Here is a 13,206-nt window from a genome sequence, read left to right on the forward strand (position 1 = left end):
TCCAGAAGAAGGGAGGAGGGAGAAGCCTCTTCTCAATAACTAGATGTGTTTTGACTTGCTAGCCTTCATCAGCAGCATAACTCGAGAGGTGTACACAAATCGCAGCGGAGCAAATCATCTTATCTTGCAGGCTCACAAATATCCGTTCGTTCCCTTGACAGAACAGCGCTTACGGCAAACCAGATGTCTTCTTCGCAAGCGCATATCGCAGTTCAACGTGTGCCACAGCCCACCTGGGCACTCGTGGCAAACGTTTTGAGCCACAGGCTTGCCACACTGCAATTTGGGCTTCAAGATGCATGCTGCCAGCTGATTTCACTGTGGTTGCCTGGGCAATGGCCCTCGGCCTGCAGCTGAGGGAGAGGAACGGGCCAGAGCGAAAGAGGCATTAGATTGCTGTGGCTTCTACTCACCCTGCCGATGTTGCCACTTGCTCACTTTCTGGTAGAAATAGGCCAATCTGTCAATTTCTCACCGTTTCTCATTTTAACTATCTTAAGGATGGTTCTCCACTTTCCCACATCATTTTGCAATATTTTTTTTCAAGGAAAATGTTTTAGTGCAAAGGAATCCAAATATATGCATCTTTGTTCCCAAACTGCTTTGAAAAGAAATAATGGGAAAATAGAATTGCACAGATTTCATATCTTTCAATGGCACTTGTAAAGTTACTCCCCTATACGGGCTGACAGTGGTGCAGGTAGAGCTGGACTTCGACCAGATCATCCCATTTCTCTCAGTTTCTCTTTTCTGGCAATCTTACATTCAGTTCTCTACATTTTTGACATCAGTTTGCATTTTTTTAAAAAAAAGACCTCATGAAAATTCGTAAGCGTTGTAGTGCCAAATTATCATAATATAAGCATCTTTGTATGAATCTCTCCCCCCCCCCCCAATATACACATTTGTGCAAAGCAATTTCCCCTAATATAATGCATTTGTGGGGGGGGGGTGGCTCACTAATATATATGCATTTCTGTGCTCAACTATATGCAATTTACTTGGCTGGAGTGCCGCATCGCAAAATTCAGAGAAGTATGAATTTAAAAGGATGCCGTGTTTCAGTTTGCCATCTTTCTTTCCCTCAGTTGTACTTTCTGCCGAAGATCCTTGTGCAGCCCATTTTCACATTATCAAATGGGGGGGGCTGATAAGAAAGTGCCATTTCTAGCTCTCAGATTCTGGCCCCCCAAAATGCGAACAAATATCTCAGTCCCAGAGATATCCACAAACCCTTGAAAACCACTCGATTATTGTTCAACTAGGAGATGCCATCCAAACCACTAAGCAATGCGATCATTCTTTATTGATGCACAAGAGAATACGTTTAGGGGAAAGGAGAAAAACTGCATCAAAGTGAAGGTTTTGCAAAATAACAATAGGGTTCGGTTCAATTCCAAGTGCATTGGGATCAGAGGGTGAACCAAAAAGAATAACATTTACTGGGGGATTGAACGTTTTAAAAGCCAAAGAGATGCAAAAGAGGGAATTTGATTGCTTTGTTCTTTTATATGAATGGTGTTCTCAAAGAAATGCTACTAAATCATTATTGGAACCCTGATGATCCATATGTGAATTGACTTGCCCTCTTCTTAATCACAGATTAAAGAGAAATTCTTGAGCTTGCTAGTGTGAATTTATAAATCCAATCATCTCCTGGGACTTGCAAAGACAGGCTATATAACAAATTAAGTTCTCAGATCAAAGTGGGGGGCGGGTTATTAAAAAAAACAATAATCCGAGAAGCAATTAATAAATCAAGCAATTGGCAACTTTGAACCAAAGCGTGACAAGCTATCTGAGATCCGTTTTTCTACTAGATTAAAACAGTATACAAAAGAATCCTCCCAAATTTAAGAGTTTAGTGCTTGTTTCGTTTATACATGTCGCTTTGCTTGGCGTCCTCTTTCAGTTGAGAGAGATTTTGCCTGGGGGCTTGAAATGTTGAGCAGAACGCAATATAATAACCAAACTTAAAAGAGAAAGAGGAGGTGGAGAGAAAAAGCCGAAAAAGGGTTTGCTCATCACAATTTCAAAGATAAAAAGAAAGCAAAACATGTTTTGGCTCCATTCCATCTGGGATTCTGGCATAATATAATAACCCAAGGATACACATTTCTGCAGAGTTGGACCTGGTAACATTTTTTTTTTAATTAGACGGAACAATTATCTAATTATGAAGGCATTGACTTGGCAAAAGGATGTGCCGTGCCAGGACGGGGCGGAAACACACAGCTAACACCGCATATAAGCCTTAAAAGCCCACCAACTCAACGCACTCTTTCTAATCCGCTTGCCTTGCTTGTTTCACGGGACAGAACCTTCCTCTTGCTCAAGCACCATGGCTCTCTCTGTCCACACTGGCTCTTCCCGACAGCTCTCCTCGTACAGTGTTGGCGGCGGGGGCGGCGGGGGGTCTGTCAGACTGTCTAGCGGCATAGGGTTTAGCGGCGGCTCCAAATATGCCGGAGGTTACTCAGCAGGTGGTTACGGAGGAGGAAGCCTGAGTGGAGGGTATGGAATGGGCTTGGGTGCAGGTCTGGGTGGTGGGTACGGAGGGGGCTTGGGTGGCGGTTTCGGGGGCGGCCTTGGCGGCGGTGGCGGTGGCTATTCGAGCGGCTTTGTGAGCAGCATGGGCGGCATGGGCGGCGGCTTTGGGGGAGGGGATGGGGGTCTCCTGAGTGGGGATGAGAAGCAGACCATGCAGAATCTCAACGACCGCCTGGCAAACTACCTGGGCAAAGTCCACGCTCTGGAGGAGGCCAACACAGAGCTGGAGCGCAAGATCAAGGAATGGTACACAAAGTACAGCACTCCGGACACCAGCCGAGACTACAGCAAATATTTTAGCATCATCGAAGATCTTCGGAACCAAGTAAGTGATCGGGGCACTTATGCAAAGTTTGGTCCACTGAGAACAACTTTCTGTGTTCCATAATTAAGTTCGAATTTATTGCGCTTTGGAATACCTAACAGCCAGTTCGTAAATGTTTCAACAGCCCCTGACTGTTCGGAATATAGGAAAATAGAAAGCTGCCTTATAATGATTTCATCCATTGACCTCAGCATTGCCTACACTGGCTGGCAGCAGCTTTCCAGGTTTTTAGCCAGAGAGCATTCCCAGCAGCCCTACCTGGAGATGCAGGGAATCGAACCTGGGACTGTCTGCATGCAGAGCAGATTGCTCTACCCACTGAGCTACGGCTCCTCCCCATTCAGTCTCAGAGGGAGCATAGTCTGCAATATTTCTCATAGTCTGCAATATTTCTCATAGTCTGCAATATTTCATTGGTGAATTTTCCCCCTTAGGCATCTGAACGTTACGTGTGCTTTACTGGCAAGATCTTAATACCCTTCTCGGCAGAGCCTTAATCTCTGGATATGCGTCACTGTCCACACCCCTCCTATCACGTAATTAAATTTGCAAAGAAATTAAGCGAGTAGTAACCGATTATCATGAAATTCATCAGCATCTTTGTGCGGATTTTGCCTAATATACACTTCCCTACCAAATGATTTCCCCTGATATAATGCATTTCTATGTGATTTTAACGAATGTGTGCATTTTTCATCATGCTTTTCCCTACTGAATGCATTTCTGTGCACATCACATGGCTGGAGAACCGCACTGAAAAATTCAATTAAGTGCAAAGTTTGAAGGACGGCTGTGTTTCAGTTTGCATCCTGCCTTGGATAGTGCAAATTTGGTGGAATTGCCTTTAAATGTGGACTCAGTCCAGTTTCTTCCCCCATCCCTAAAAAGGGGGGAAATGGCAGAATGCATCAAATTACACATGATGAATTGAAAGTGGAGAGGAAGACTTCCCCCCTCCACCATCACCACTTTTATAATACCAGGACCTGGAAGCTGAATGGTGAGGGATTCAGGAACAGAGAAAGAATTCCTCTGTACAACACACTGCTAAAGAGCAGGATTTGCTATCGCAATATGTGGCAAGTGTTGCTGACAGGGATGGTATTAAACAGGGGTTGGAGAAATTCATGGAGAATAAGGCTATCAATGGCGAATATTCATGAAAGGTCTATAGTCATTGCCTGTACATGCAAAGGCTGTGTGCCTCTGTGTGTTCGTATCTGGGGTAGGGAGAGTGTTGTTGCTCTCATGTCCCGCTATTTTTTTAATATATATAAAATATTTATTAAAGGTTTGGAAACTACAGAAAAAAGAAAAAAGGGAAAAAGGGAAACAATATAAATTTAACAAGACATACATTACAATTGCAATAAAAAGAAAAAAAGAAAAAAAGACCACTACAACAATGCAGAAAAAAGGGGGGGAAAGAAAAATGAAAAAAAACAACAATACATTAAACACACATCTCCAATATTCCATATCTTTACCTTCCATTAACTTGGTTCATCGACCTCCTCACACCTCCCTTTTTTGTATTCTATTTCAATTAACTGTTTCAGCAAATTCTTTCCATCTTACTCAAATCTAACCTTAAATTTTTCATTTTATCCCATTATCAATCCACTTTTACTTAAATTTTTAGTACATTTCTGCTAAAACCATATAACTTCATTCCAGCATCCTTCTAACATTCATTAATTTTACAATGTTTTTGTAGGTAGGCTTTAAATTTTTTCCAATCTTCTTCCACTGACTCTTCTCCTTGGTCTCGGACTCTGCCTCTCATGTCCTGCTATTGGGCTTCCAGAGGCAGCTGGATAACCACTGTAGGAACAGAAAGCTAAACTAGATGAGTCTTTGGTCTCATCCCACAGGACTATTGTTGCATTCTACAGGTTAACTTTTGTGACTCCTCTTCCTTCTCCTCCCAATCTTCCTTTCTAAAAATGGTTTGAAAAGAAATGTCTGTGTCACTCCACTCTGTGACCTTGGTGTAAAGTGTCCAAGAAGAGGAACTAAAGATGATGTTGATGTCTGCTTGTTTTCCCTAAAAAGTACTGCAGCTATCTTTCCTATGTGTCCTTACAGATTGTTAGACACACCATTGAGAACGCTGGGGTCGTTCTGCAAATCGACAATGCTCGGCTGGCTGCTGATGATTTCAAACTGAAGTAAGCATCAAATTCTGGGCAAGGGAAAGGAAAGGAAAGACCAACACCAGCACCTCTGTTGCTCCAGCCTCCTTGCCAGCTTTTTGAAGGCCGGCAGGAAGCAAGAACCCATAATTGCCACAATTCTGAAATCCCATTCTTACGTTATCTTTGAAGGTATGAGAACGAATTGTTCCTGCACCAGAGTGTGGAGAGTGACATCAATGGCCTGAGGAGAGTCCTGGATGACTTGACCATGACTAGGTCCGACCTCGAGTTGCAGATCGAAGGCTTGAATGAGGAGCTTGCCTACCTCAAGAAGAATCATGAAGAGGTCGGTAGAAACATGCTTCTAAAGCTGCTGTGCCACATGGTAGCAAGGAGGAGAGATGCACTCTTAGCCTCAAATAGGGGTGTAAGAAGGCATCATTCCCCATTCCACCTTGCATTTGTCGCACGCAGCACTGTTTCCTTTCTGCTGCTGTTCATATTCCACCCCAAACTACATTATTCATCTCATGATCCACCATGGCAGGATTATTAATTGACATAAATCGCATTGCCGTTGTGTTAACCCACCATGTTCATTTCAATGCAAAGGAAAAACGATGCAAATTTGGCGTAATCAATTCCATATGATAGATGGATTTCCAACAAGTAAGAGAACATTGGCAATTTACACTCCCAGTTCTGTTTTCATTGGAATTCTCTGACACCCTGACCCTGGAAGCAAATAGTTTTAGCCTCACTAAGTCGTATGGGAGAAACAGGGTCAACATCGCATATTTCACTTGATGTGTGGGGCAGATCAGTGGTGAAAGGAAAGCAGAGAGTCAGAGCAAGAAGCTGTTCATCTAAAGGGAAGAAGGCTGCCTTCTTATTTTGAAATCCTGCTTTCAGAGAAACTGCACTGTATTATTAGTGAAGATGGCAAAATAACATTAAAATAAACAAATGCATTGCTTCGAAGTGGTTAGAAATATATGCAGTGCTGACCAGATTTACCAAAGGGAGTTGGGGAAAGGCTCTCCTAATATTTTTATTTTTAAGACAAGGGAAATTCCAAAATCTCAGGTGCATCTGCCATCTAGTGGTTAAATGAGCTCACACCAAGACAGAGACAATTCAGAATGTATTAAATGTGGTCTCAGACTGCTACCGTATGGGAAAGTTCGTTCGCTTTCAGGGTATGGCTGCCATGTGTCCAGGTTTTCCCAGACACATCTGGGAATTGGACTGTCAAAATGGTGTCTGGGTGGATTTCTGCCGAATTGGCAAAATATCTGGGGAAACCCGAACGTATGGCCACTAGGGTGATTTTTTAAGAAAAATGCTTTAAAAATCCAAAAATAGCCCCAAAACTTTTTTTTTGGGGGGGGGGGAGATGTTTCCCAAAAAAGTCTCAACTTTTGGGAATATGTCAACCCTACTTTCAGGGCCAGCCCTACAGCTAGGCAGAGTGAGGCAACGTGTGGGGCGAATAGCAGCTGCATTCACCCCACAAGTTGTTCCTCTGAGCCATTCACCTCTATTAGATGGCAGAGTTGTGGATGCACATGACCTGTTCTTCTAAACTAGCCTGCTGCCTCCCCTGTGGTGGAGGGTATTATTCCATCACCAGGGATTGTTGCCTTTTCGTGGTCTGGCTCATGCAACATGCTGTTAAAAACCCACTGGGCTTCTCTTTCAGGAACTGATGAGCTTCCGAGGGGTAACCAGCGGAGATGTCAACGTTGAAATGGACGCCGCTCCCGGAATTGACCTGACCAAGCTACTGAACGAGATGAGATCCCAGTATGAGGAGCTCGCGGACAAGAACCGGAGAGAGGCAGAAGAGCAGTTCAACAAGCAGGCGAGGATGGTTCTGAACTCCGCCTAAAACCTTAGCAGATGGTCCGGTTATTGAGCCCACTTAATACTTCTTCTCCTTGGTCCTCCAGGTTGGAGCTCTGAGGCAGGAGATATCGGCCAACGTGGACCAGCTGAGCACGGGCAAGAGTGAAGTTACGGATCTGAGACGCACGCTGCAAGGCCTGGAACTGGAACTGCAGGCTCAGCTTGCCATGGTAAGTGGATCGTCACAGCAGGAGGAGCCCTTTCAGAGGGTTTGTGCTACAGCTGTGCATATTAGGCTGCTATCAAGATCTCTCCCGTGGTAAGGAGGTAAGCCATAGGATCGTAGAGTTGGAAAGGACCCAAAGAGTTATCTAGTCCATGCATGCAGCTACACTCCCCCCTTCTAGAACAGCAGTGCATTATAATGCTCAGTTTACTGGAGTCACTTGATAGGCACAGAATAGATGCCCAAAGAATGATTTCAACTTGAACTGCAACAAAACTGAACTGCAAGCTTTCGCTTTCCATTAGAAACGCAAGCAATCCTGCAAAAGGCGTCATCGTTTGCGGGAATTCGGAATCCCACCTAAGAGAAGAAGCAGTCGGACTCTTTTCCTCATCCATCTATATGCTACTATTATCCAAACTCTCATGATCACTTTGCAAGGAGGTGGAGCCTATAAATTTTCATGGCATTCCAGCGAGTGACATTATCGCTCCTGCTGTGGGGGGGGGGGAGTTCCAGTGCTGCATTCCCCCCCCCCCCCGTTTTCCCCATCCACACCTCTGAAATATTGTATTGTGTTCTTTAGAACTGGGCGCGCCAATTCCCGTGTAGTGAGAGACGCCACCGTTTGGCACCGTAGCTTGTTTTGCAAGCCTTCCAGCCAATACTGGAATGGTATTTCAGCACTCCTGCTGAGCTGATCCATATATTGAGCCATCCCAAAGCGATAATGAGCCATCATCACGTCAACATGTGTAGGAGGAATAGGAGAGCGTTCGTCAGAGGAGTCACCAGGCTCAGAATGCTGCAGCACAGTTGCCAACAGCAGGGAGACCCTGCCTGCACACTGACGCCTCTGCTGAGAGGTCTGGACTGGTTGCCCATCTGCTACCAGGCCAAGTTCAAGGTGTTAGCCCTTAGCAGCATATATGCCCACTTAGTCACTTCAATCTGCAGAACTGACACAGTTGCAGGTGCCACATAATACCCATTCCACAGTGGTAAGAAATTGATCTTTTAGTGTGGAACTTTCGAACTCTCTGCCTATTGACGTCAGACAGGTGTCTTCTCTGTATTCTTTCTGTGACTATGCTTAGGCAAAGCTATTCAGACATGTAGTAGCTACATGTGTTTTATCTCTGTCTAGCTGTTGTTGGTTTCAAACAACTTTTAAAAGTTTGAAAATACTTGGGGGTTTTCTAGCAGTTTTTATCAAGAATTTCAATGATTTATTTCATCTTTTTGTAAACCACTTAAATGTTTTCTTGCCATTGCATTTGGGGTGCTTTGCACAACGTCTGCAGGAAATGTAATCTAGATGCAAAAAGGGGGGGAACCCCCTCCACATAATTTGGGTTATGTCTGCAGTTTACTTAAACTTCCATCCTATACCCATTTACATGAGAGTAAGCCCCATTGAACCTAATGGGATCTACCTCTGAGCAAATGTGTCTGGGGTTGCTGTGTTAGTCTTATAAATCTGCTGGCCTGTGCTAAAAAGATACAGAAGCAGAAAGGAGCCAGTGTGGTGTAGTGGTTAAGAGCGGTAGACTCGTAATCTGGGGAACCGGGTTCGCTTCTCCGCTCCTCCACATGTAGCTGCTGGGTGACCTTGGGCTAGTCACACTTCTCTGAAGTCTCTCAGCCCCACTCACCTCACAGAGTGTTTGTTGTGGGGGAGGAAGGGAAAGGAGAATGTTAGCCGCTTTGAGACTCCTTAGGGTAGTGATAAAGCAGGATATGAAATCCAAACTCTTCTTCTTCTTCTCTTGGCATTTGGATCATTCCAAAGAAGTAGAGTTCTCACAGGGCTGTTTCAAGTGGAAGTCATTGCGTGAGTGGAAGGACTTCCGCTTGCACAACAGAACTTCCCCTCCCTTTCCTCCTCATATTTTCACCCTGCACATCCTCCCAGTCTGCTCTGGGAGTGTCCCCAACCCTCCAGAGCAGAGTTTGCAGGAGGAAAATGCAGGAGAAGAGATAGCAGAAATTCCACCACACAAACAGAAGTCATTCCGCTTCCCCAATGACTTTGGTGAATACAACATATGCTATTTATTGGATTCAACCTATGGGAGTGTTTAGAATAATCATTTTCTTTGTTGGAACTTCTCCATCTCTGTTAATTTTGCTGTATTTTTGCGCCCTTCTCTTTATTCCTTCCGCTGCGCCTTTGGAACAGAAACAATCCCTGGAAGGCACTTTGGCGGAAACAGAACGAAATTACTGCGACCAGCTTGCGCAATTACAGGGTCAAATCGCTGGCTTGGAGGAACAGCTTCTGCAGATTCGGGCCGAGATGGAGAACCAGAATGCAGAATATCAGCAGCTGTTAGGCATCAAGACACGCCTGGAGAAGGAGATAGAGACCTACCGCCGCCTACTGGACGGAGAAGGGGGGTAAGCGTTAGACATGACAGATAGCCAGATCTGACTCAGAACCAATTATGAGGCCCTGTAGATCTGACAAAGGACAGTAGCTTCACAACAGCAATTTGCATAATATGGATGCATTTGCTTCTGCTCTACTGAATGGGAAACCTGCCATTTATTAAATTAGACCAGATTGCACTTGTATTTAGAAAGCTTGCAGAGCTGGAGGCGATTCTAAATATCTGCCTGTGCAAAATGCAGAGGAAGACGTACGTTGGTCAAAATTCGCACGCCGACTTTCCATATTTGGTAGAATCAATGTGCGGGGTTGGAATCTGGCCCCACCCTTCAAGCTCCATGAGTTGAATGGGAGGGCTGGTCTGCACAGAACCTACATACACAGTGCATTGAAGACAGTGCCAGCCCATTCCAATCCTCCCTCCATGTACTGCTTCTCATCTGCTTAGGGCTATAAAAAGAAATGATCTCCATTATTCATCTGAGCTGATCAAAGGAGCCAACTCCTAGGAGTCAAGGTCCCTTCGCCGCCAAATTGAGGGGCCACCAAATTGATGGGTATTGCTATACAAATGCTTTGTGCCCCCCACGTATCATGATTGATTATGCAGGATGGGACTCTCCTGCCTCCCCCCCCCCCCAATATTTTATTCAAGTTGGCGCCCCTGGAACTGATTATCATCACATTATATTACCTGACTATAATAAATTGGTGGTCATGTTTAAATTCTCTCTGAAAAATAATGCACAGTATACCACTAAAAAAAACCTTTTTTTCCTTGACAGTGGTTTTGGGTCTTACGGATCTTCGAGCCACAGTAGTTCTATGAGTTACGGAGGCTCTGGCAAAGGTAATGACAAGTATCTTTATATACATTAAAAACGCACAGCCGAAGGTCTGGCTGCAAACTTCTCACCGATGCATAAAAGCACCCCCTCTTTCCCCGTCCATTTCCCCCCTTGCTCCCCAAATTTCCTTGCCTGCCTCTTTCCCACATTTCAACAATACATCGCCTCTCTTAGTCCCCCAAACTATGCAAGGCTTTTCCAGTTCGCTCCTAGCAAAGCAGGTGAACTACAGCCCTTTCTTGTGGGTCCATCTTTTCTTCAACTCTGTGTCCACAGCCCAAGCCAATGTGACATGGGGGACATCTATGGTCAGCAGTAACCATAGACCACAATGGCGAAACATGTGGCTCTCAGGGAGGGCCATGCAACCTGGGTGTAGCAGGAGGGAGGTGGCCACAGGCATAACCCCACTTCCCTGTTGATGTGTGATGGTGTCTATCAGTTTCCTAGTCTTAGAGCCTCCCTGCTGACGCCAATGTTGCTGCTGCTTACCTAGATGGGGTCCAAGCAGCACAAAAGCTAGTTCAGGGCTGCATTGTCCCAATCTGGTGCTCCTACAGGTGTGTCCACATGGCTTCAACCACACAGCCCAACCCTGCTCCATCCCTCTATGTAAGCTGCAGTGACACCAGTGGCAGGAGGTCAACTTCCCCCCACCAAGAGCCTGCAAGGAGAAAGACAGTTGTGGAGAAGCAATTTGGGGAACAGAAAATGGGTGGGTGGGGAAAGTCGTCTTGCACCTCAAATTCACTCCCATCAACCCACATTCTAGGGAATTGGCAGCAGCCCAGTTTTCCCAGTTGAAGATGCAGAGTCAGGCCCTATCTTGGGTGCTTGATGATTATCTGCTTGTATAAAAATGGGAACGTGAAAAGCAATCATGCAAAGCACGTCAAGGACCTTCTTTGAAGCCTTGTTCAAACACTATGTTTTAATTTTGCTTTCTTTCTTTTTTAAAAAAACAAATAAATCCAGAGTCAACGAAAACCAGAATGGTTAAGACGATTGTGGAAGAAATGGTTGATGGCAGAGTCGTTTCGTCCCAGGTCAAATCGGTCGAAGAGAAGCCGACTAAATAACCATCAAGAATCCCTTTTTCCTATGTCCTGGCACAGCAGCAAGAATGGAAGCCTTCAAGAGAAATCATTTCTTCTTTAGAAAAGCCTCTTTCTAGAAGTTCCTCACTTCTTTCCTCTCTTTTTTAAAACAAATCATCAAAGCGCATTCTGAAATCTTGATTTCTTTTAGCTGTGGTAGTTCAATAAACCTTTTTTTTACTGTTTGCATATCATACCTAGTTTCACGCGGTTCCAACATTCTCTTACTGAAGTCATGAAGGGCAGTAAGAAGCTCAGCGTTTTAATAGTGTGCATTAATTTTATCTACAAACAAGCAGATGCAAGCATAGAGATGATCTCTGCACAGCCACCATGAGAGAGGCAACCCTTCCTCCTTGCCCAAGCAATAGTTCTCTCTGATGACTATTAACGTCAAACTAATTAAGCATGTCAAAGTGCAAGTAGATAAATAGGTACCACTCCAGCGGGAAGGTAAACGGCGTTTCCGTGCGCTGCTCTGGTTTGCCAAAAGCGGCTTAGTCATGCTGGCCACATAACCTGGAAGCTGCACACTGGCTCCCTCGGCCAGTAAAGCAAGATGAGCACCGCAACCCCAGAGTCAGTCACGACTGGACCTAATGGTTAGGGGTCCCTTTACCTTACCTTTAATTAACATTAAGCACAAGCCCTTAAGGTTTTTCTTTTCTCTTGCAACACCAAAGGATCAAGATCACAGTGGAAGTTGCAAAGAATGAAAGTCTCCTTAACCCCATGCCAGAGTCCCAGTCTGGATTAAAGCCTCATGCCCAGTATTGGTAACAGGGAAATGATTACATTTAAGGGCAGACCATGTGATTGAAGTAATGTGTAGTTTGGCCCTGTGGTGTCAACAGATACTTACTAATTCCTTTAAATCCTTAGCTATGTTTGGCCCAAGACACAGGATCCACTGAGTATTTAAATTTAGGGAGAACTGAACAGGTGCCAGATATTTTGACAAGTAGCACACCCACAAGCCCATTTGTGCACTTGAGCATGTTCAGTACTGGTGTGGGAGTGGACAGGCCATTTTAGTAAAAGTAGAAGCAGACATCTAAAACATTGGTAGGCAAACTAAGGCCCAGGGGCCAGATCTAGCCCAATCGCCTTCTAAATCCAGCCCACGAACGGTCCAGAAATCAGCGTGTTTTTACATGAGTAGAATGTGTCCTTTTATTTAACATGCATCTCTGGGTTATTTGTGGGGCCTGCCTGGTGTTTTTACATGAGTAGAATGTGTGCTTTTATATAAAATACATCCCTGGGTTATTTGTGGGGCATAGGAATTCGTTCATATTTTTTTCCAAAATATAGTCCGGCCCCCCACAAGGTCTGAGGGACAGTGGACCGGCCCCCTGCTGAAAAAGTTTGCTGACCCCTGATCTAAAACATCCTACAACACTGCATACTTAAGTCACGAACACTTTCCAAGCCAAGCCAAAGCTTTGCACATTCTCTACAGCTGTTACTTGTGCACCATGTAATCGCTGCACAGAGTAAACAGGAAAGCCGTCTCTGCAACGGGGGAGTCATGGAGACATGCACCTGGGAGCTGCAACTAACACTCACACTGCCTGGTGTTCACAGTGACAAATTCCAGCATATGCATGGCAATCCCATCCACCATGACATAATTCCAATACAAAATACTATTGAGCAGCCAAGGCTGTAGTGCAAATTTCCATATTACTCGTTTCACCAAATGGCACTGACGTTGCTGCTTGGCTTAGTAGCATATGCAGCACATAGATACCTCCACATCAATGGCTGCTGGTCATGATG

General features: G+C 44.8%; 1 protein-coding gene across 1 annotated transcript; it reads left to right on the top strand.

Annotated features, from left to right (window-relative positions):
* The first annotated feature begins 2,269 nt into the window (after positions 1-2,269).
* Positions 2,270-11,618, top strand: LOC310661991 (keratin, type I cytoskeletal 12-like). Its single transcript, XM_083408778.1, has 8 exons — positions 2,270-2,875; positions 4,964-5,046; positions 5,203-5,359; positions 6,716-6,877; positions 6,966-7,091; positions 9,270-9,487; positions 10,265-10,329; positions 11,303-11,618. Exons 1-8 carry the CDS (start codon positions 2,342-2,344, stop codon positions 11,404-11,406), a joined length of 1,449 nt encoding a protein of 482 aa, XP_083264904.1. The 5' UTR covers positions 2,270-2,341; the 3' UTR covers positions 11,407-11,618.
* Positions 11,619-13,206: the final 1,588 nt, after the last annotated feature.

The sequence above is a fragment of the Podarcis tiliguerta genome (assembly GCF_965153285.1).
Source record: "Podarcis tiliguerta genome assembly, chromosome: 13".
NCBI classification, from domain to species: domain Eukaryota; kingdom Metazoa; phylum Chordata; class Lepidosauria; order Squamata; family Lacertidae; genus Podarcis; species Podarcis tiliguerta.